This window comes from Gorilla gorilla, chromosome 6 (assembly GCF_029281585.2).
Source record: "Gorilla gorilla gorilla isolate KB3781 chromosome 6, NHGRI_mGorGor1-v2.1_pri, whole genome shotgun sequence".
Taxonomy (NCBI): domain Eukaryota; kingdom Metazoa; phylum Chordata; class Mammalia; order Primates; family Hominidae; genus Gorilla; species Gorilla gorilla.
The window spans coordinates 46,886,852-46,912,635 of record NC_073230.2 but is presented as its reverse complement, the minus strand read 5'-3'; the positions used below and the strand labels follow the sequence as shown (position 1 = coordinate 46,912,635).

Genomic DNA, 25,784 nt, shown 5'->3' with positions numbered 1-25,784 from the left:
GACCACCTTGCTGAAATAAGGCATGCAGACAAGACTAGAGAAAAAAAAGAAAAGGAATGAAGAAAGCCTCCAAGAAATATGGGACTTCATCAAAAGACCAAACCTATGATTGACTGGAGTACCAGAATGAGATAGGGAGAATGGAAACACGCTGGAAAACACACTTCAGGATACTATCCAGGAGAACTTCCCCAACCTAGCAAGAAAGGCCAACATGCAAATTCAGGAAATACAGATAATACCATTAAGATATTTTATGAGAAGATCAACCCCAAGACACATAATCATTAAATTCTCCAAGGGCAAAATGAAGGAAAAACTGTTAAGAGCATCCAGAGAGAAAGGCCAGGTCACCTACAAAGGGAAGCCCATCCCACTAACAGCAGACCTCTCAGCAGAAACTCTACAAGCCAGAATAGATTGGGGGCCAATATTTAACAATCTTAAAGAAAAGAATTTTCAATCTAGAATTTCATATCCAGCCAAACTAAGCTTCATAAGCAAAGGAGAAATAAAATCATTTCCAGACAAGCAAATGCTGAGGCATTTTTTTTACCACCATACCTGCCCTGCAAGAGCTCCTGAAAGAAGCACTAAATATAGAAAGGAAAAACTGGTACCAGCCACTGCAAAAACGCACCAAAAATCCCAGGTGTGGTGGCTCACACCTGTAATCCCAGCACTTTGGGAGGCTGAGGCGGGTGGATCACCTAAGGTCAGGGTTTGAGAGCAGCCTGGCCAACATGGCGAAACCCTGTCTCTACTAAAAATACAAAAAATAGCCAGGTGTGGTGGTGCATGCCTGTAATCCCAGCTACTCAGGAGGCTGAGGCAGGAGAATCAGTTGAACCCAGGAGGCAGAGGTTGCAGTGAGCTGAGATTCTGCCTTTGCACACCAGCCTGGGTGACAAGAGCGAAAATCCATTTCAAGAAAACAAAACAAAAACAAAAACCAAAAACACCAAAATATAAAGACCAATGACACTATGAAGAAACTGCATCAACTAGTGTGCAAAATAACAAAATAGCAGCATGATGACAGAACCAAATTCATACATAACAATACTAACCTTAAATGTAAATGGGGTAAATGCCCCAATTAAAAGACACAGACTGGCAGATTGGATAAAGAGTCAAGACCCATCGGTGTGTTGTATTCAGGAGACCCATCTCATGTGCAAAGACACACGTAGGCTCAAAATAAAGGGATGGAAGAAAATTTACCAAGCAAATGGAAAGCAAAAAAAAACCAGGGGTTGCAATCCTAGTCTCTGATAAAATAGACTTTAAACCAGCAAAGATCAAAAAAGACAAAGAAGGGGATTATGTAATGGTAAAGGGAACAATTCAACAAGAAGAGCTAACTATTCTAAACATATATGTACCCAATACAGGAGCACCCAGATTCATCAAACAAGCTCTTAGAGACCTACAGAGACTTAGACTCCCACACAATAATAGTGGGAGACTTTAACACCCTAATGTCAGTATTAGACAGATCAATGAGACAGAAGATCAACAAGGATATTCAGGACTTGAACTCAGCTCTGGATCAAGTGGACCTAATAGACCTAACAGAACTCTCCACCCCAAATCAACAGAATATACATTCTCCTCAGTGCCACATGGCACTTATTCTAAAATCAACCACATAATTGGAAGTAAAACACTCCTCATCAAATGTGAAAGAACTGAAATCATAACAGTCTCTCAGACCACAGTGTGATCAAATTAGAACTCAGGATTAAGAAACTCATTCTAGTTCTAGATCCTTGAGGAATCACCACACTGTCTTCCACAATGGTTGAACTAGTTTACAGTCCCACCAACAGTGCAAAAGTGTTCCTATTTCTCCACATCCTCTCCAGCACCTGTTGTTTCCTGACTTTTTAATGATTGCCATTCTAACTGGTGTGAGATGGTATCTCATTGTGGTTTTGATTTGCATTTCGGCCCAGCCATCCCATTACTGGGTATATACCCAAATGATTATAAATCATGCTGCTATAAAGACACATGCACATGTATGTTTATTGCGGCACTACTCACAACAGCAAAGACTTGGAACAACCCAAATGTCCATCAATGATAGACTGGATTAAGAAAATGTGGCACATATGCACCATGGAATACTATGCAGCCACAAAAAAGGATGAGTTCATGTCCTTTGTAGGGACATGGATGAAGCTGGAAAGCATCATTCTCAGCGAACTATCACAAGGACAAAAAAACCAAACATCGCGTGTTCTTACTCATAGGTGGGAATTGAACAATGAGAACACTTGGACACAGGAAGGGGAACATCACACACCGGGGCCTGTTGTGGGGTAGGGGGATGGGGGAGGGATAGCATTAGGAGATATACCTAATGTAAATGACGAGTTAATGGGTGTAGCACACCAACATGGCACATGTATACATATGGAACAAACCTGCACGTTGTGCACATGTACCCTAGAACTTAAAGTATAATAATAAAAAAAAAGAAACTCACTCAAAACCACATGATTACATGGAAATTGAACAACCTGCTCCTAGATGTCTCCTGGGTAAATAAGGAAATTAAGGCAGAAATCAAGAAGTTCTTTGAAACTAATGAGAACAAAGACACAACGTACCAGAATCTCTGGGACACAGCTAAGGCAGTGTTAAGGGGAAAATTTATACCACTAAATGCTCACATCAGAGAGCTAGAAAGTTCTCAAATCGACACCCTAACATCACAATTAAGAACTAGAGAGGCAAGAGGAAACTAATCCAAAAGCTAGCAGAAGACAAGAAATAACTGAGATCAGAGAAGAATTGAAGGAGATAGAGACAAGAAAAACCCTTCCAAAAATTAATGAATCCAGGAGCTGGTTTTTTGAAAAAAATTAACAAAATAGGTAGACCACTAGCTAGATTAATAAAGAAGAAAAAAGAGAAGAATCAAACAGACACAATAAAAAGTGATAAAGGGGATATCACCAGTGATCTCACAGAAATACAAACTACCACCAGGTAACACTATAAACATCTCTACACAAATAAACTAGAAAATCTAGAAGAAATGAATAAATTCCTGGACACATACACCCTCCCAAGACTAAACCAGGAAGAAGTCAAATCCCTGAATAGACCAATAACAAGTTCTGAAATTGAGGCAGTAATTAATAGCCTACCAACCAAAAAAAGCCCAGGACCACGTGGAGTCACAGCTGAATTATACCAGAAATACAAAGAGGAGCTGGTATCATTGCTTCTGGAACTATTCCAAACAATTGAAAAGGAGGGACTCCTCCTTAACTAATTTTATGAAGCCAGCACCATCCTGATACCACAACCGGTAAGAGACACAACACAAAGAGAAAATTTCAGGCCAATATTCCTGATGAACACAGATGCAAAAATCCTCAATAAAATACTGGCACACCAAATCCAGCAGCAGATCAAAACTTATCCACCACGATCAAGTTGGCTTCATCCCTGGGATGCAAGTCTGGTTCAACATATGCAAATGAATAAGCGTAATCCATTGCATAAAGAGAATCAAAGACAAAAACCACATGATTATCTCAATAGATGCACAAAAAGCCTTTGATAAAATTCAACATCCCTTCATGTTAAAAGCTCTCAATAAACTAGGTATTGATGGAACATATCTCAAAATAGTAAGAGCTATTTATGACAAACCCACAGCCAATATCATATTGAATGGGCAAAAGCTGGAAGCATTCCCTTTGAAAACTGGTACAAGACAAGGATGCCCTCTCTCACCACTCCTATTCAACATAGTATTGGAAGTTCTGGCCAGGGCAATCAGGCGAGAGAGGAAAATAAAGGGTATTCAAATGGGAAAAGAGGAAGTCAAATTGTCTCTGCTTGCAGACAACATGATTTTATATTTAAAAAACCCCATCATCTCGGCCCCAAAACTCCTTAAACTGATAAGCAAGTTCAGCAAAGTCTCAGGATACAAAATCAATGTGCAAAATTACAAGCATTCTTTTACACAAACAGTAGACAAGCAGAGAGCCAAATCATGAATGAACTCCCATTCACAATCACTACAAAGAGAATAAAATACCTAGGAATACAGCTAACAGGGGATATGAAGGACCTTTTCAAGGAGAACTACAAACCACTGCTCAATGAAATAAGAGAGGACACAAATGGAAAAACATTCCATCCTTTTGGATAGGAAGAATCAATATTGTGAAAGTGGCCATACTGCCCAGAGTAATTTATAAATTCAATGCTATACCCATCAAACTACCACGGACATTCTTCACAGAATTAGAAAAAACAATTTTAAATTTCATATGGAATCAAAGAAGACCCCATATAGCCAAGACAATCCTAAGCAAAAAGAACAAAGCTGGAGGCATCACTCCGCCTCACTTCAAACTATACTACAAGGCTACAGTAACCAAAATAGCATGGTACTGGCACCAAAACAGATATATAGACCAATGGAGCACAATAGAGACCTCAGAAATAACACCACACATCTAAAACTATCTGATCTTGGACAAACCTGACAAAAACAAAGGGGAAAGGATTCCCTATTTAATAAACGGTGCTGGGAAAAGTGGCTAGCCATATGCAGAAAACTAAAACTGGACCCCTTCCTTACACCTTATATAAAAATTAACTCAAGATGGATTAGACTTAAATGTAAAACCCCACACCATAAAAACCCTAGAAGAAAACCTAGGCAATACCATTCAGGACATAGGCATGGGCAAAGACTTCATGACAAAAATGCCAAAAGCAATGGCAAGAAATGCCAAAATTGACAAACGAGATCTAATTAAACTAAAGAGCTTCTGCACAGCAAAAGAAACTAGCATCAGAGTGAACAGGAAACCTACAGAATGGGAGAAAATTTTTGCAATCTATCCATCTGACAAAGGTCTAATATCCAGAATTTACCAGGAACTTAAACAAATTTACAAGAAAAAAACAATCCCATGAAAAAGTGGGCAAAGGACATGAACAGACTTCTCAAAAGAAGACATTTACACAGCCAACAAACATATGAAAAAAAGCTCAACATCACTGATCATCAGAGAAATGCAAATGAAAACCTCAATGAGATACCATCTCATGCCAATCAGAATGGTGATTATTAAAAAGTCAGGAAACCATAGATGCTGACGAGGCTGTGGAGAAATAGGAACACGTTTACACTGTTGGTGGGAATGTAAATTAGTTCAACCATCGTGGAAGACAGTATGGCAATTCCTCAAGGATCTAGAACCTGGAACATCATTTGACCCCGCAATCCCATTACTGGGTATATACCCAAAAGAATATAAATCTTTCTACTGTAAAGACATATGCACATGTATATTTATTGCAGCACTATTTATAATACCAAAGACATGGAACCAACCCAAATGCCCATCAATGATAGACTGGATAAGGAAAATGTGGTACATATACACCATGGAATACTATGCTGCCGTAAAAAGGAATGAGATCATGTCCTTTGCAGGGATATGGATGAAGCTGGAAGCCATCATCCTCAGCAAACTAACACAGGAAAAGAAAACCAAACACCTCATGTTCTCACTCATAACAGGGAGTTGAACATTGAGAACAGATGGACACAGAGAGGGGAACAACACACACCAGGGCCTGTTAGGGGGTGGGATGTGAGGAGGGAACTTAGAGGATGGGTCAATAAATGCGGCAACCACCATGGCACACATATACCTATGTAACAAACCGGCACGTTCTGCACATGAATCTCATTTTTTTGTGTGTTTTTTGTTTTTGCTTTTTTTTTTAGAAGAAGTTAAAAAAAAACCCCCAAAAACAAACCTCTCATAGATCTCCAGGGCTTGGCTGCAGATTAAATCATCACCATCATCATCACCATCACCGTCATCATCACCATCACCATCATCATCACTATCATCACGACTATGTTAGTGCTTAACTGTATGCCAGGCACTATTCTGACCACTTCATATATATATTAACTCATTTAATCCTCATAACCACCCTGTGAGGTAGCTACTGGTGTATCCCCACTTTACAAATGAGGTAACAGGGGCACAAAGATGATATGTAGTGTGTTCAAGGTCCCACAGAGAAAAAGTCCATCCTTTTTAGATTGTTTATAGAGCCCTTCCATGAATGTCCTCTGCCTCCTCTCCGCTCCAATCACATGAGCCTTTCTCCTGTTTCTCAACACTCCATCCTCTTTCCCATTTCCGTGCCTTTGTGCCTGCTGTTCCCTCTGCTTGAAATGTTGTTAACCCTTCGTTTACTTGGTTAACTCATACCCAACTGTCCGGACTCCATTCCCAAGCCATTATCTCTGGGAGGACTAAAAACTCTCCGGGCAGAGTTGGTCACTTCCAACTCTGTGGTGATACCTGCCCTGTCACAGGACAGTCTCTGCTCTACTGCACAACAGATTCTGCTTATAAATCTGTGTCCTCTACAGGGTGATGAGCTCCCTAAAATCAGAAAGCATCTCTCCTTTATTGCTGTTTCTTCACATTTATCAGGGGCCTGCTATACAGTAGGTTATCACAAAATGTTTGTTGAAGGAGCCAATTAACCAGACACTCCATGAGGTCAGGGACCACACCTTTTTCTGTGCTGTGGACCCAATCTCTAGCACAAACACATAGGAAGCTCTCAATTGATATTTGAATGGAAAAATTAACTGGATCATCATGGTTTTGTGAAATTCAACCAAGCAGAACTTCCTATTTTTCATTTCCTCATTTGTAGGCAGTGGTTTCAGCAGCAGCACCTTGGGATCTCTTAATATTTAATAATTTTTTCATTCACAGTTAAGGCATGAGTGTCCTTCGTTTCTTTTTGACCTCATTTTGAAAATCTGAAAATTAAGTATCTTGAGCACAGATTAATAAGAATACATCCCTATTGAATTTTAGGGCACTCTCTCTGTTTGTAATTTAATATATTCTTATTTTTATATTAAAGAGGTATTTAGTTATCACCCATATTCATTAAGAATGAAAAAGAGTTACATGCCATTTTATAAGTATCGATATGTTCAGATGAGTGAGATCAAATATTTTGTAATGTAAAAGTTACTTTTCATTGATTGAGACCAAAGAGGAGAAACTGGGTAAGGACAGTGTCCTGTGCCATGGCTGCCTTGGCCTGGAACATTTACCTGCTGGCCGGGCTTGATGGGTGACAGCGTGATGCCCTGGGTGTTGATCACGGGCAGGATCTGGTTCCCAATGACTGTGGCGATGATCTGGCCCTGGGCGTTTGTTAGGAGCTGGGGGGTGATTGGCTGCACTTGCAAGCCCTGAGTGCCGCTTGCTGCTTGGCTCGATGGCCCCGGATTAGGCATCAGTGGAATGGTCCCGATAATCTGCAAGAGAGGCCCAAAGGTGAGGAGCTGGCTCCGTGAAGGGTCTGTGCATGCAACTGAAGACCATGCAGTGCCTGGTCTCTCTAGGATGCTCCCTGGGAGCCGACTCAGAATCTGCAAGCAGCTCTGGAGGGTGGCATGGTGGAAGAAGGTGGCAGGGGCAGGCATCTAAAGCAGAGATAAGTACACACGAACTGAGTTCATGTGATGGAAGGGAGAAACATCTTATTTAAAAATAAAATCAAGCATCTGTTAAGGTATAAACATGCAGTTTTTGCCAGGGCAGGTCTGACATCTGCTTTCTCTCAGAACCAGAGGGAGGATGGGCTTCTCACAGCACTCAAGGCCCTCTTCCACCTGGGAAGACTGCATCCCCACCACCCCCCAACCCCGGGGGGCTCCACACTTCCTGAACTAGGGGATCCTCTGACATTCTTTCCTCTGCCTCCTTCCCTCCACCGACATCCAGCTCCTCTCTCAATGTCAGGGGAGGGGCTCCCCGATACCCCCAGCAGGATTAGGGGCCTCACACATCCTGGTGTTCACAGTGGTGGAGAGTCTGGGCTCTGGAGACAGAGTGACAGGATTCCATTCCCAGCTGTGCCACTTACTGACTGTGGCACATTTGTCAAGGGACCTAAGCTTTCTGAAGGCTTGAGAGAATTGAGATTATAAACAAGCTTTTGAAACTCTTAAAATAGAGGTGAAATGACTACTGAGGACTGAAATCAGAAAGAAAGTGCCTTTTAAATAATGTGTTTTAAAGCCAGGGCCTAAAGGTGAGGGGCTTGGGGCTTCTGTGGCAGGTGGCAGGGGAGGCTCTTCTCTGCATCCAGTGGCTTCTGGCTTCAACGAGGGACCGTGGGGACTGACCGCAGGAGGGGCCTGGCCAGATCCAATTACTGTGCCAAGGAGAAAGGCACGATGAATAGAAAAACAACAAATGGACAGACTGGGTGTCCATAGAATCTGGACATAGAGACCATATTGTTAGGGACACACTGTTAGTGACAGATGTAATCTGTAAAAACCTAAAACGTGATCTCTATTTCCAACTGTGGTGGCATCTCCTGAGAAGCGACGTGGCACTGGCCGTGTGGATGCTTTTCTGCCTCCACACATGGTAGGATGGTTACCTAGCTCTGCTTTCCGGTTGCCTTCAAGGGCTCTGGCTCTCAGAGGTGAAATCTGGTGACCTGGCCTGGGGGCCACCAGGGCACAGTAATAAGATCTCAGGAAGTGTTTTTACACATATGATTCCTCTGCATTCTATATTCTTACAACACCTCTGTGAAGTAATATTTGTCATGCCTCTGCTTACTAGACAAGACACAGGGGCACAGGGAGGCCAAGCAACTCAGCTGAGTCTCTTCACAGAAGCGTTTGTAAGTGACAATCTGGTGCTACAGTCCAGGTCTGGCTGACCCCAAGTGCTCGCTTTTCCATCCTTCCCCCTAGCTCCCACAGCATGGAGGACCTTGGAGGGTGCCAGCTCTTAGAAAACACACTGTGTGTCTTGTTTGCAGTTTCCCACTAGATGAAAGGCTGCTGGTGGGCTGGGTTTGTAAGTGATACTGCTTTCTACCCGCACAATACCATGAGCAGTGCTTTGAACATAGTTTCTCGGTAAATGTTTTTTGACTGAGTGGTTTCTAGACTCAGCTGTCACTGGGACTCCAGATGCAGCTGGAACCACAGGAGAATTGCAAGACCATGCCATTCAGTGACAGATCGTGCTGGAGAAAGCCTCCTCATCCCTAGGCCACTGCTTCCACCACAAAAGCCCCTGTGGGATGGCACTAATGGAGGACCTGTACGGATATCAAGTATCAATGGCATTTGTCAATGAAGGCCAATAAAGGTCAAGTAATTACTGTGAGAGTGGTCAGCTGTCCCCTAGGGAGTGTGGCAGGGCTGCAGTCTCACTGAGCAAGCCCGCAATGCCTGGCCCGCAGCATCAGCAATGAGCACGTCCCATCAGTGCAGGCAAGGTCAGGAGGCGTCCACCTCAATAGATCACAGCAAGTACTTTATTGATGAGTGGTCTTGCATTAAACAGCCAGGATTCAAAGGCTGGCTCCTGTGACCCCACAGGCAAGGTAAGAGAGGCCCAGGAACAGGCCTCCCATCTTCAGCTTATGTTGGATAACTCCCCTTTCCACACATGCACAATGAAAACTCAGCCACTGACCCATCCACTCTGGCCTTCCCCAGTGTCTTAGGCCTTTGCAGCCTCATTTCATCCTATCAGCCTGAGCTGAAAGCCTGTGGAAGCTGGATGCATCTACGGGGCAGGGCTGTGGGTCCTGTTTGGGGCAGGATGTTGGCGCGATTAAGAGCCAGTGGGAGCAAGTAGCCTGAGAGAATGGTTCAGGGTGAGCACAGCACATGACAGTTACAGAACACACTGTGATGAAGAGAGGCGTTCTGTCCCGGGAAGATTGACAACAGCCTGTGCTCGCCTCTGCAGTTATGAAATACTCTGCCTACTTCCTGGGTGGAAAGAAGAAAGGCAAATGCAAACAAGTCATCAGCCTCTTCCTTAAGCACAACCTCACTTTCAACAGTGTGCCAGCACATTACTAAAACATGGCGCTGCCTATGTTCCTCCCCACCCTGTCCTTTCTTCTTTTCTAGGCCTGAGCATCACTTATCAAGGATAGGATAACAGTAGTGTCAGAGCCAGAGGAATCTGTAATGACCTGACTATTGGTGCCTTTAACAAAGAGAGTCTGCCTTGGAGGTGGAAGTGGGGGGTCAGGAGCAGTTCTAAAGTCAGGAAGCCTTTGGTGGCACTATGCATTTCTTATTTTTGTTCCCCTTTCAGGGGCATTGGGGTCACCATCTCAACGTGTCAAAAACTCAGTAGTGCATTATGGGGAATTTCATCATATTCCCAAATGTATCACAATATGTTGGTTTCAATTGGCTCCCATTCATTGAAGGGTAAAGATGGTCACACATTGTGTCATCTAAATATTCTCTGATGTGCCTATTTCGCTTATGCTGGCTGTGATTCCTCTTAGCACGGCCACAGATCTAATCAGAACTCCTCCATGGACTTTGACTTCACAGAGGTCACAAGAATGGAACCGGGGGAGCTGAGATGGCAAAGATCTGAGACTCTGTACTCATGAGAAGTTGTCCGTTTCACCTGTGGAAATCATATTTTAAATTAAAGGCCTTTTGATATTCAAGGGAAGTATTTGCACCTACATATGTTTCAACTAAATCAGGAAATGAAAATGGAGGTTTGACAAGGCTGTAGGGGAATCTCTTATTTGAGAGTAAAGGTAGAAAGAGGATGCTTTTGGAGTCTGACTTTCCAGCTCCCAGAAGCTAAGATTTACTGCTAGGAGAAGTCCTGATGGAAGGATTTGCCACTGAGCACACGGACAACTAGGCTGTGACTCCTGTTCAAGCCACTCAATGTACCAGACAGATTTATGTTCTCCTGAAATGCCGAGGATTCCTGCAGAGCAGCCTGATACTGCTTCTCTCTATAAACACTGTGTCAGGTGCCATGAAGGATGCCAAGAAGATGCAACTGGGGGCAGGGGAGGGGTAAGCAAGACAGGTACCTTGAATGCAGAGATTTCAACAATCCAAGGGTGGAAATGATGAGCACCAAATGAGTTAGCAAGTACTCTTTGAGAAAAATCTCTATACCCACGTGGTGACTGTGCAAAAGACTATTGGGAATGAATGAGTCACTTCCGAGGAAGAAAGGTGGGGATGGTCCAAGAGGCCTTCACAGAAGAAATGGGGGCCAAGCAGGGTCTGGAGATTGGGTACGATTTGGGGAAGGCAGAGAAACCATTCTAAACAAGAGATCAGCCTAAAGGTGAGAAACATGGGGGATGGGGAGTTGGATGCAAGAAAAGGTTGAGACAGGTTAGCTTGGGAGGGTCAAATTCCATCCAGCCAAGGGGTTCCGATGAGTGAGGTTTTTTTTTATTATTATTATACTTTAAGTTCTAGGGTACACGTGCACAATGTGCAGGTTTCTAACATTGTATACATCTGCCATGTTGGTGTGCTGCACCCATTAACTCATCATTTACATCAGGTATATCTCCTAATGCTATCCCTCCCCTCTTCCCCCACCCTACGACAGGCCCTGGTGTGTGATGTTCCCCACCCTGTGTGTAAGTGTTCTCATTGTTCAATTCCCACCTATGACGAGAACATGCGGTGTTTGGTTTTCTGTCCTTGCGATACTTTGCTCAGAATGATGGTTTCCAGCTTCATCCACATCCCTACAAAGGACATGAACTTGATGAGTGAGTTTTGACGGGAGTGTAGGGGAGTGCTGAAATGGGGCTATTCCATGTGAATGTCACTGTGTGGACAGAATGGACTCAAGTGATGAGGGACTACAGATCTGGAAATCAGTTGTAGACCTAGGATGCTGCTGTAGTGTCCAAGTGTGAACCAAAATGCCTCAATGACTCCTTAGCATAGGATTTGCTTGATTCACTAACTTTTGCTTCAATTCAAAAAGCATGGCCTACTCTATGCCTAGGTTGCAACATTAGAAATTTTTCAGTTAAGTTATTGCCCTGTAAATCTCACAGCAAATAGCTCAGGCATTGTTTGCAATGATCCTCTATGTCTTTGCCCCGATTCTCCACCAGTGGTGATTCATCTCTGAAAAATGCTTTAACCAGGCCAAGGCCCATACCAGCATTGTAATAATAATTTGTGACCTAAAACAGTTCTGGCTTCTCTGAAACAGGACTTACTTGATTGTTGCTGTGAATGTCCATCTATCTCTTTCCTTAAATGAGTTAAGAGCATAAGTCACAAAAGAGGAATAAAGTTCATATTGTAAGAGCAACTAAAAAAAATCATTCAAATAGTAGTCTTTGCTAGCACACATATTTGAAAGATCCCCATTTCCATAAGAACTTGAGTGACTTATGCCTAAATGTGACTATCACTAATTCAGCAGCTATTATAACTTAAGCCATAATGAAGATTAGCTTGCAGCTGTAGCAAACCCCAGCAATTCAGGGCTCTGGAGCACCTTTGGGTCATGAGGTTATCTTTACATTGCCCTCCTGTGCCTCAGTCTAGTTGAGGTAGTCAATAGAGATGAATCATGACTGATGGTGGGCAAAGTGTCCTGAATGTTTTCACTGCTGATGGGTTCATGTCATCAGCAGCAGTCTGAGGGTTCTGTCACAGAAGCCCAAGGCATTCAGACAAGTCATCTAATAGGCCACATATTGTTATAGCCAATGATATGTTGTTAAACTCTGTTATGGAGAATGTGATTGCAGATGTCAAATTGACAAGTAATCTTGTTGCCCATATACATAAGAAAAGGAGACCTATCAATGCTGTAAATCGGTGACTTCCTCAGGTCTTTCAGTCCATCAGCAGAGACAATTCTTTCCCAAATATTTGTACAATCTCAGCACATTTTGCTCAAGAGATTTTTGTTAACGCTAGCATCATTCTGTCCATTCTTGATACTGTTTGGTATCAACTTTAGAAACACACTCACAGACAAGAGTAAAGAACTTGGAGGTGTCAGGATCCTTAAAATGGCACTTTCTGTCACACTAAGAGAGGAATAATTTGCGTGAAAACTGATGTTATTTAAACAGCAATAACAATAATAAAAACAATCCTCTCCCCTAAAAGCTTCTTAAAAGCCATTAAAGATAATTCTCCTTAATAGAGTTTAAGATGTGTACCAAGGGAAAAAAAATTCCCCACTGGCTGGATTTAAGGCCAGGCTTTGCCACTAACTAGTAGGAGATCATTGGTGAATTACTTTACCTCTTAGGATCTCAGTCTACTCACCTGTAAAATAGGAATAGTAATGTCCACTTCATAAGTTTACTGTGAGAACTAAGATAATCTATGCAAAGCACTCAACACTGTGGTTTACCAGCCAAATAAGTGTTGAATAATAAATGGTCATTCATAGCTTAATTTTATTTACATGCTTGTGTGGTAAGTCCTGGGCATTTACACTAAATTGCAAAAGCTCTTTTGAATTCTTCTGAATGTTATATTTTTTAAAGTGGAAATTGTTTACCATGATGAATAGAAGATAATAACTTATTATGAAATATAATTTAATCTTCCCTGTTTTATAATAGAATGCTACGTTGGAAGTTTCCATGGGGGCACCAAGACCCAACTGGTGCTGCATTCCAGGGGAGGGACTAGACTATGTGCTGGATTTACAGAGGAGGTTACTGAAAACCAGCTAGACAGTTCCAGAACTCAGACCTTGACAAAGAGGATAGACACAGAATTTTTGAAAAATCTGTGTCTTACTCACTTCCAGAGGTGGAGCATGGGGAGCTTTCTCCTTACCTCAAGGATAATGAAAGTGGCTGAATAAATATTGTGCTCTCAAATTTGGGGGAAATATTCTTGAGGAATGAAAAGGTGAGAGCCTATGGCTTTTGAGCTGAGGAGGGAGGAGAGAGAAAAAGGGAGGGTGAGAGAGAGGGAGAGAGAAGAAGAAGAGGGAGGAAGAGGAGGGAGGGAGACACAAAGAGAGTGAGAAAGATCACTGCCTGCCATTGACCCTAGCTACTCTCCCATGATAGCAGGAGTAAGGATGTGTGAGTGTTTCTCTGGGCTCAATATCATGGGTCTGAATGATTTAAAATCCTGTCCCAGAGGACCCCTTGGGGAATGGCCACTGGGACAACACCAGAGAGGGCTTTGAAGAGTAGATCTGGAGAAAACCAAGCTCTGAGCAGGAAAGGGGCAGCTGGAAGAAAACATGGTGCCCATAACAATGAAAGGTCTCAGCTGGGCCTCAAAAGAACTCATGAAAGTGCCCCCAAGAGTTGGCCTGAGCCAATGGCTGGTCCAGAGAGCAGGAAGCCTTCTGCTATTCTTATCTGCTGGTCTCTCCTTTCCTCACCTCAACCTGACTGGTCGAGAGCATCACTAGCAAGCTGGAGCAGGATGGGAACCATTCCAACAGGGAGAGCAGGAAGCGTTCTGCTATTCTTATCTGCTGGTCTCTCCTTTCCTCACCTCAACCTGACTGGTCGAGAGCATCACTAGCAAGCTGGAGCAGGATGGGAACCATTCCAACAGGGAGAGCAGGAGGGGCCGGCTACCCTTTCCCACAGCAGCAAGCAGCAGGAAGGAGCCCCAGTTGGGGCTGCTAATGGTGTTTTAAGTTAGGGTTGCAGTTGGGACTGTTGTCAGGGAACTGGACATCTTATTTGCAATTTAAAGTGGCTATACAAGATTGTGTTACCTGAGATGCCTAGAGAAGTCAAGAAGCAAGAAGCCACTGAGCTTTCGTTCCAGGGCAGAGGAACATCACCATTGAGAAGGCTGAAAGGGGCTGCCTTGCTTTCAAATATTAAGGCCAATAATACACAGAAAAGACATTTTATGAGTCATAATGAGCATCAGGACTTTGTCAACTAAGAATGCTTGAAAAACAGAAGAGAAATGAAGGCAAGAAGGAGACAAGGGAAAAGAGAGAAGAGATAATTTAAGAAGCTAGCATAGGTACAGCATTTTAAATTGTGAGCAGAATATATTTTCCCATCAACTATGAATTTGGTTTATTTCTGAGAACTAGCGGCTGCTATTTATAATACTGATTGTTGAAGTTTCAGCTGACTTAAACATGTATACTATTCGAATGCATTAGTTGCTGAAGTTCCTCTGAAGATTTTGAAACCTTAAACTTATAACAGGAACAGTCAATGCCTACCAACAGGGTAGTTATGATATCTAAAAAAAGGTCAGAAGAGTCAGGAGAAGTTTTGACATGGTCATTGACAGTTAGGTTAGCAAGGTTATTCCCATTAGTAACCAGAAATATTTACGAGGTATAACAAAGATGTGCTTTTGTGGCTCTTCATTTCCTCTATTATGTTTAATTAAATACCAAACTCCCAAACACGCTCTTGAACAGTCTTTTGTTTGTGTAGTTATTGGAGAAGAAGAAATCTAGTATGTCTGCCTGTGTTTTCCAATTACAAATGATGAAGCAGGGAGAAGAGATTCTATTAGATCTTAATGATGTTAAGACAGGAGGAATAATGCCAATTCCAAAAGTGCTTTATGGGAATAATTTGCATATAGTGTATGGCCTGAACCCTAGTTATGCAGCCCATAAGCAGCAAACCTCGTAGAAGAAAGTCCACATCTCAGGGAATTGACACGTCTTCCAGGTAGGAGTCAACTCAGTGGATACAATGATCATTCTTATCGGACTTGAATATTTCTCGGGTCCTTTGGCAAAATAAAGTTAGCAGCCTCGGCCCCATTCTGAACAGTTGACAGTTCCTACTACAATAATACTACAACTGAATCTAGCACACTCCACACTCTGGAGGCAGGTGTTGTGTTTTTTTTTGTGTGTGTGTGCTTGTTTTTCCTCAAATTTTTAATTTTAAGATGTAGCATAGTATCTGGGGTTACATATTTTACTGTAATTATGAGATTTGCCATGTTCTCTTTTATCTGGGTTTCCACTCGAGCTTTAGGAAACATTGATAGAAAAAGGATTTGATCCTGAATATAATCAAAAGAGTAAATTAAATTTACACAAGATTATATTACATTGAGATGAGAATTAAGTGAGGAGTCATTGTAACCACCTTCTTGGTCTATTCCTGGAGTGATTGGTGGGCAGCAATCGGTGTCTAGGAAATGCATCATTTTTTTGAACACAGTGTAGGTGCCTGCCACGAACACATGTTTTAAAATTATATCTGAATTATATATCGGCATAATGAAAAGCATACTGGAAAGTTCTGGATTACTTAAGGCTAATTGATTTCTCTATGGTACTTTTTTCCTTCTACTGCTCTGAATACTTTTTACTCAACTAGAAAGTAGGATGATGAAAACAGGAGATGGGGGAGTCAATTGTGCAAAATGTTATATCCAGCTATTGTCAAGGTTCAGCTGGGCATTGCTATGGACTGAAGATTTATGTTCCCCCAAACTTCACATGTTGAAACCTCAAGTCCAATGTAATGGTATTTGAAGTGAGGCCTTTGGAAAGTGATTAGGTCAAATGGGATTAGTGTCCATATAAAAGAGACCCCAGAGAGTTCCCTGGTCCCTACCACTATGTAAGGACACAGCAAGAAGATAGCTGTCTGTGACCAGGAAGTGGGTCCTCACTGAACACTGAATCTGCTGGCACTGTGATCTTGAATTTCTCAGCCTCTAGAACTATGAAAAACATATTTCTGTTGTTTGTAAGCCATCCGGTCTACCATATTCTGTTATAGCAGCCAGAACAGACCAAGATAGGCATGATGTTGGAATCAACGTTGATTGGCCTTCTCTGTAACTAAGGGGAAATACTTAGGGATACAAAGTAGTTCTCCCAGAAAGGGCCAGATAAGCAAGATGCTCAGCACTATATGTAATTCTGTTTGGGCAAGGGAAGTGGAATTTCAGGCATCTTTTTGGAAATGGACAGAGAACTTGCCATTTTGTTTCATGCCTGTCTTCTCCTGGGAAATGTATTGCTTATGGTTAACATATACTCGAAGCTTTAAGTATATAAGCTTGGTTATGTTTGTACAAATATTAATAATTACATATTAAATGTATGCCAATATAGACAGTGGCAGCATTTTCACTGGCAGAATCCCTCTGCTTTATTCTGTGATGGCTTCAAAACTAAGAGGTTGTTTTATTCATGCATTTGCTCATGTACAAATTCATCACTCACTCACTCACTCACTCACTCACTCAGCAAATCCTTTCTGAGGGCCTCCTGTGTGCCTGGCATGGGGGCAGGGCATACCACATTGTATTAGTTCCCACTATAGAAGACCAGGATGTTACCCAGCCATCTGAATTTGTGTAAACACTCTCTTTTGGATTAGTAGGAGTATTCTGTAAATCCTCTCTTAAGGCACCAGCAGCCCACCAGTGGAGAAGAAAACCTAGGCTCCCTGTAGGCAGAACAGTCAAGATGGCAGCAATTTACATAAAACTGAAACCCGCACTGTTGACAAGAGTTCAATAGGTTCTTTTCTCCTCCTGGAAACTGCTGCAACTGTCAATGACTTTAGGTGATCTCCTAAAGTTTCTCCTTTTGAAGACCAATTACATGCTCAGATGTGTTTGCTGCTGGACAGCCGAGTTCACCCTTCGTTGAAATATGACCTTATTCTGTGGATTGAAATGTCTACTCATTTTTATTCCAATTAGAATTCTACAGATATGGAAATTAAAATATATCCATAGATGGGAACTTTTTCGGAAGATGATGTTACTGCACCATTGTTGATGGCACTGTCAGGCAGTTTTCTAGATCTTGAGAGTCCGAGAAATATCTGACTATTCTGAATTTCATTTTAAAGCCACTCTGTAGGAAGGAAAATGACCAAAATGCCTATGTAAGTCAGGTAACAATCCGGACTGAGTTATTTTATGGGGGGTAGGTGGGAAGTCGATCTACTGGGACTTCTGGTCTCTAAGGACATAAATTGAAGCCACTGATTTCCCACTGGAGAGTAGACATGGCAGGCACATGGTGGAAAATGACCTCAACTTTGCATAGCACAATTCTCCTCCTCAGTGGCCACACCACAGTCATAACCTCTGTACATCTTGAGTCCATCACAAGGATCCTATGCATTTCTTACTTGTAAACAATGGCACAGCTCCATCACACTCCCAAAAAGTTCCCATCTGTGGATATATTTTAATTTCCCTATCTGTAGAATTCTAATTTGAATAAAAGTGAATGGACATTTCCACCCACAGTTATTTATAACAAGGGCACATGAGATATCGCATAAAAATGAATTCCTTCAAGCCACTGTGGCCTTGGTTTCCATTTCTAGCATCTTACTTATTCTTTTTTCCTCATTTATTTATTTATTTGAATATTACTTATTCAGTGGGAGGAAATGAAAATATTTGTAAATATGATCTAATGCTTCAATTTCCAATTCTTCTTAGTGGTTTTACGTTTTGATTATATTTGTCCACTAGAAAGTTTAAGAATGTTCCAGGTACTAGAAAACAAAGACACATTTTTATGGATAAACTGGAAACATTTCTTTTCATCATTCTTTCCTTTTTTCCCCAGTGACTACAAATTAAACTATGGTTTCTTTTCATTTTCTTGGTAGCTGCCAACACTGTCAAATTGCTAAAACATTTTTTCCCCCTTAAAAGAGAAGCACAACTGTGGTGAAGCCATCATTTTGCGGAAAGACCAACTTCGTGAGCCTTTTTATGGCTTTGCCTAAAACTTTAAGTTTTAATACCAGCAAAAATATCTAGAATTTGCAGAAGTATTTCTGCTTCTGCCTGTTGATGCCAGATTAAGTGACTAAATCAGATTAAAGTTATTTATTGCTTGGGAGAACACCTGTTAGTTTCACTCAGCTTTGGTCCTTAGAAGCTTTAGTAAACATTCCTAAATAAACCACTGGACCTATGAAATGTTTATATTATTTTTCTTCCCAAATGAGAAAAAAAAAAAGAGCTACAGCAGTGGTAGCAAACAAACAAACAAACAACAACAACAAAACCCTAAATTTGGACCAGTGATCTCCAATATTCCAAGTTTTTTGGAGCAATAGGAATTGGTGAAGAAAATGTTTGGCAATTGCTTTAAGAAAATACTGTACAAATTTAGCATCCCTTTGTGCTGTGTTTATACTCAGTGAGCACATACAAGCTGTAAAGCTGAATTTAAATTAGGATAAACAACAAAACAAGCCTCTAAGAAAAAAAGAGGGTGGGGAACGAAGCATGCCAAGTGCCATTAAAGATGCATCTGTTCATCACCACTCAGTTTCATGAGTCCAAGATGATTCATATGCTTTCTGTGAAGAGAATATCCATTGTTGTTGCAAAATTAAATGTATTTTGATACTTGCATGCAATATTTATCTATCTACTCAATCAGAAAAAAGTTGTCCTCATCATTCAAACATATATTACTTTTTCAATTTCCTGTTAGTAATTTTTTTTAATGTTCTTTAGGGTGAGACCACAGAATTTCTCATTTCTCACAACAAAGACCATAACTCATAAGAATTATGCTGATGAGTTTTTCTCGTAAAATTGCATCCCCATTTTCATAGGTGACCAATCTGCAGCCTTATCCCTAATGATTAGGCAGTTTTTGATAGATGTATGCAAAGAGGGCTGGGTATACTCTTCCAATTGTGGTTTCTCATAGTTTTCTAATTCCTACTTTAAATGTCGCTCAGAAAAAGAGTATTTGCAAGGCACTTCAAATTTGGTCCTTGTGAAATATGATTTCTTATTGCTAATAAACCAATCGATAAATGTAATGATTTTCTGACTGTCCTGTTTTAAGCTCAATAATTTATAATTTATGCTGATAGCATGAATTTTGGCATTTTTAATCTCAAAAGTTAGTTTCGAAGTACAGCCTTGTCAGGAACATGTCTCACAGCCTTGCCAGATGATATCATTCACAGACTAGCCCTATTTATTATTAAGTAATGGAAAAGCTGGAATAGTGATACTTACATCAAAGATCCATTGACATGTTTAGCTACAAAACCATTAACTTAATCCATAACTCAGAATTTAAAAAAATCTATTTAACTTTGCTAAAAAAATTGGAGCATTCTAAGCAACGTTTGTAGTATCATATTTGGTTTCTGAGAAGGTAAGTTTTTAGTACTTTCTGATTCACCTAGGTTCTGGATTTCAGGAACCAGTCTAGATGTGCAAAACCATAGATACTATTCCCATTTCTACTGCCTTATCTCCATGTGAGCCTAGAAGGGCAGAAACTCTACTTTTCAAATATTTAGAAATGTGTATGATTTTATAGTCTCAGAAATCAAAATGAATTCTCAGAGTCTGGAGTAGCACACTATGTCATTTCCTTTTGTGTTCATTTAAGGAATTTGTGTATCACCTTTTAAACATAAACATTCTTTCTTTCAGTAATGTTACCCTTTGTATTAAAAATCCTAAATAGTTCTTTTATAACCCAGTAATACTGAGAAGATCCTCATATTAAGAAGGCTTCCATTCTAAACTTGCAAGAAAATCTTCAAATTCCATGTGAATTTAAAACAGATTTTTGGTTTTGTCCATGTTATTTGCTCCTTCCTTTTGGTTATCTAGGATAGTTTGCTGACATTACTTGCAGATTTACTGAAGGCAGATGGGAATGTTTTCATTCTAGACCATCAGAGGAAATCAAGGGTTGTTAAATGAGCCTAGCAGGTAATATCTCTGTGGCCCTGCCTTTTGATTAAATAAATTACAACATTTTGTTATGGAGAAAAGTGAATGCTATTATGTCTAGCAGCCACATAGTCATGTCATAGAGGCAAGCTAGGCATCACCTAGCCTGTTGCTGCTGCTGCTGCTAATCTGAAGAAAACAAGATTGTCCAGCTTACCCGGTCACTAATATGTGGGCAGCTGACTCAAAATCATCAAACTGGTCTTCTCTGCATGCTGGCGGGACCATGGGTTTCAAGACAGATGTGAGTGCCAAGGATTTAACATCCTTTGTTACTTTTACTTTTTACAAGAACCCCAAAATGTTAGCTGTTAAAACAATTGAAGGGAGTTAACTAAATAAACGATTGCCATTTTCATCAGATATAGTAATGCTGGATGACCCACTTAAAAGCATATCCACATAAAACTTCGATATATTAAACAGACCCTACTTTAGGCCAGGCACGGCGGCTCACTCCTATAACCCCAGCACTTTGAGAGGCTGAGGTGGGCGGATCACTTGAGGTCAGGAGTTTGGGACCAGCCTAGCCAACATGGTGAAACTCCATCTCTACTAAAAAATACGAAAATTAGTGGGCCATGATGGTGCGTGCCTGTAACCCCAGCTACTCAGGAGACTGAGGCAGGAGAATCGCTTGAACCTAGCAGGCAGAGGTTGCAGTGAGCAGAGATGGCGACACTGCACTCCAACCTGGGCGACAGAGTGAGATTCAGTCCCAAAAAACAAGCAAAAAACCCAAACAGACTCTACTTTAGATCAGCCACCCTGAGTGGGTTAAAAAAAAAATATATATATGTATATATATATATATACGTATATATGTATATATATACACATATATATGTATGTGTATATATGTATATATATACACATATATATGTATGTGTATATATGTATATATATACACATATATATGTATGTGTATATATGTGTATACATATATACATATATACATATATACACACATATATACATATATACACACATATATACACATATATACATACACATATACACATATATACATATATATATACACACACACACATGAAGAGAGCACTATATTTATGAAATGACTACTATATGGTAGGCACTGTATTAGGCACTTACACACGTTATGCTGAAAGCAGCTTTGCTTCAGAGGAAAGCTGGGCTTCAAAGCAGCCAGATCTGGGCTCAAATCCAGGCTCTATCATTTACTGTATGGCTCTGGAAAGTTGGTTAACTTTTCTTTCTTTTTCTTTCTTTCTTTTTTTTTTTTTTTTTGAGACAGAGTCTCACTCTGTCACCCAGGCTGGAGTGCAATGGTGCGATCTCAGCTCACTGCAACCTCCGCCTCCTGGGTTCAAGTGATTCTCTTGCCTCAGCTTCCCAAGTAGCTGGGACTACAGGTGCCTGCCTCTATACCTGGCTAATTTTTGTGTTTCTAGTAGAGACACGGTTTCACAATGTTGGCCAGGCTGGTCTCGAATTCCTGACCTGAAGTGATCTGCCTGCCTCAGCCTCCCAAAATGCTGGGATTACAGGCGTGAGCCACCGTGCCTGACCTGTTTAACTTTTCTGAGCCTTCAGTTCCTCAGCTGTAAATTAGATATGATAGTGCAAAATCATTGTGAGAATGAAATGAAATGATGAATTTATGCAAAAATGCTTATTGAATAGCCTATTAGCGTATATGAAATACTCCATTCAGGCCACAGATTTTATTACTGTATTTATGGTCTTTATCTGCCAGATGCCATTCTAGCCACTTGGTTCTAGCTGCAGTGAACAAAACAAAATGCTTTAAATTATTATTACAGTACAGTGATTAAAAGCAATCTCTATTAGACATAACTGAGTTTGAATCCACCCATTTCTAGTTGGGTGATATTGGAAGTTTCTTAATCTGTATAATGGGAATAAACCATATTGTGTGTGGTAGTAAAGACAAAGTAATATATCAAGTGCTTGGCACATAAATAGCTGCTTGGCACATAAATAGTGCTCAATTAGTGGCAGCAACATATTAATTTATTATTGCTATTAATATTAATCCTCCTAACAAACTTGAGAGGAATATATTGGTGTCATTTCATGGAAGAGATAACTTTAGCTGAGGAAGATTAAATATCTTGCCAGCGGGGGCAGAGCTGCTTGCAGATGAAGTCAGGATTCAGATTTGTCTGATTTGAAAGTCCATGTTCTTTATCCTGGGCCACCTTTCATGTGAGTACATGGACATTTGCACTGTCCATCTCTGTTACTCTAAGGAGATTGGTTTATTGTATCTATTGGCAAGTATCTCATCTAGGGAGTGTGCAACATTTTTTTTCCTGTTTGTGTATCTTTGTGTTGTTTGATTAATAGCATTTACTTACAAATATAAAGCTGCATCACATCTTGACTTGACTGTAGTATTCTGAACCCTCCACCTGATGACATCTTCTCAGGATCTATTTATATTGTTAGTTATACAGGTAGGAAAGCTTAGTTGATGAGATAAATGGCAATTTGGAGTAATGGCTAGTGCACTAAATTCAATCGGGTCATTCGAAGGCCTACATTTGAACTTAATCTGGCTCCTCTCACTGTTGTGAGTTGTGACTTTTCCATTCCTACCTAACTCTGATTTATTTCTCATTTCTTTCTTATTGGCTCTGTGAGTTGATGACATCTTTAAGAGTATTCATCATGTCAACAGCTCACAGACCAACAAGAAAGTTCGGTGCATTATTGGGCATATGGTGTGGTAAATGATATACTGAATGTTTATTTGAAAGTTTGATGTCGCTCACATGTGAATTTAATGTTTTCTCCTCTCTGATAATGCTCGTCTTAACTATAAACATAGTTTGCAGATGGAACTGATGTTGTTCTAGGACGCTAAATCAAAATTCAGCACTTCCTCCTTTTCTTGTCCGCCCTCCTTCTACTCAAATCAAGTTTAATTTTCATTCTATAGTTGGAAAAGCTGAGATATAAATGGCTTCCACTCCCATCCCTGACTTTTTGTTAAATACTAAAAAGGAGCCATCATCAACAGCCCATTGTATGGTCTTATTGATACTGGAATTGGTTCAGGATATAAATAACATATTTCCTCAATTATAGTATCCCCCTCAATTATAACATTTCAATGATCACTTCTTTTTTTTTTTTTTACATTTTTAACATTTTTGAAATTAGGCTACTTCTAACAATTGATATACTTGTTAAATGTGGTATTTTCTTTCCTCCTCTCCAAAAATCACTGGTATGACTTTAAGTGTAATTTAAAATCAGTGGTGTCTTAGACTCAAAAGAATTCTTGTAATTCTTGCTCTATCAATCCCACAGAGTAAGAAGACTCAAAATACAGCATTTGATATTTCTCTTTTTCTTTGGAAGGGTTTACCTCATTCTGGGTGGATCTAGAAATGTGTGGGGTCTTGCCACATTAGGAGCTCAACCAATTCTAACATCACTGTGCTGCGTGGGACAACAATCTTCAGCTGCAATCTTCAGCCCAACAGAAGATTCACCGGGATAGGGTTTTCTATTGCGCTCTGAAAGGCTCATTTGATGAGTGCCCATACGAAGCACTCACCATGCATTTCTTTCCTCATTGCTAGGTTGCCTCACTGGAAGGCAGGACACCTATGGACACCTTAAGGCGATTTTCTCTGGCAAGAAGTGGAGATCTGATACAGACTTTGCAAGAATGTCTCATTGCTTTAGACAATTCCCTGTCACTACCTGTCTGGTTTCTTTGATTAGCAAAAATAATCATAGTAAAAATACCAGTCAAAATACCCTGTAATTATTCGGTAAGGTTTACATCTCTTTACAGTTTTCTAGTGTGTGTGTGTGTGTGTGTGTGTGTGTGTGTGTGTGTATGCCTTCAAGAGAAATCTGTGAGGTTGACAGAGCAAGAATTACAATTCCCATTTGCAGATGGAGAAATGAAGGTTCTGGAGTTTGTGACATGTCTGCGGAACAGCCAGGAAATGAACCAGGACTCTGAACCCGAGAAAATCAGGGTGATATGGAAGGATGGGAATGGACTTGGAACGCAAATCTCAGTTCTGCCACTTCCAGAAGATGTTATCCCAGGGAGTCACTTAACCCTTGATGTCTTGAGAATTTGCTCATTTGTGCAGCTGAGATAGTCAAACCTACCATGAACTGCTCTGTTAGGATTATAGATTATACCAGCCCCAGGGTGAAGGCTTAATGCATGGGAGATATTATTTTCATTGTTCTTTTCTGGAAGTCACTTGGCCCAAAGGAACATTCAGCTAAAGCCTAGCACTCCTCTAAGAATTAAGCCAGTTAAAGAGCTTTGCACACAGTAAGAAGTCATGTGAACATTCGTTATAGTATTTTGCCATAAGGGGGCACTAATTCGAATGTAAACTATGCTCATGAAAGAAAGATCTAATATGTCAGACTAGCTCTGAGGGAGCTGTTTGTAAATGGCATCTTGTTACGTAGGACCTGTTTAGAATTATAGCTGTTATTTAGGTTGCTTCATTAGTTAATTGGTCCTCTCCTATCCTTTAGACAGATAGGATGTGCCAACAGACTAGATTTAGGAGCCTCCACAAGAAAACGTTTCCCAATTCCCAGGAAAACGAAATACTCATGGATAAAAATTAAAAAGATGGGGCAGGAGCGGTGGCTCACGCCTGTAATCCCAGCATTTTGGGAGGCTGAGGCAGGTGGATCGCCTGAGGTCAGAAGTTCTAGACCAGCCTGGACAACATGGTGAAACCCGTCTCTACTAAAAATACAAAAATTAGCTGGGCGTGGTGGTGTGCGCCTGTAATCCCAGCTACTCGGGAGGCTGAAGCAGGAGAATCGCTTAAACCCAGGAGGTGGAGGTTGCAGTGAGCCGAGATTATGCCATTGCACTCCAGCCTAGGCAACAAGAGTGAAGCTCCGTCTCAAAAAACAAAAACAAACAAAAAATTTAAAAAGATAAACAAAACGCTGCAGCAGCCAGAAGTGGGAAAAGTGACAGCATCCCAGTTCTGCTTTAGGTGAGAGAGAACTTGGTCCTCTCTAGCTCAGTCTTCAGAGAGAATCCTGCAAACTAGATTTCTCACTGTGCATTCCCGCACACCCATTTTATGGTACATGGCAGCTTGCACTGCTGAGTTTTGCTGGGGAAGGAGGGTAGAAAGAAAGAGTTCAGAGAGGGCTTTCCTTTCAGTTCTTTAAGTTAACCCTAAAGCGATTGATAACTCAT

The 25,784-nt window shown here is 40.9% G+C and overlaps 1 protein-coding gene across 3 annotated transcripts in view; it reads right to left on the bottom strand.

Moving 5' to 3' along the window:
* The window catches only part of POU6F2 (POU class 6 homeobox 2), a 496,479-nt gene that overhangs the window by 32,317 nt on the left and 438,378 nt on the right, over positions 1 to 25,784 (bottom strand). For all 3 annotated transcript variants that reach the window (XM_055347656.2, XM_063708481.1, XM_063708482.1), the window contains one exon: positions 7,145 to 7,351. In XM_055347656.2, coding sequence (XP_055203631.1) covers positions 7,145 to 7,351 — 207 coding nt within the window. The remainder of the gene's footprint in view (positions 1 to 7,144; positions 7,352 to 25,784) is intronic.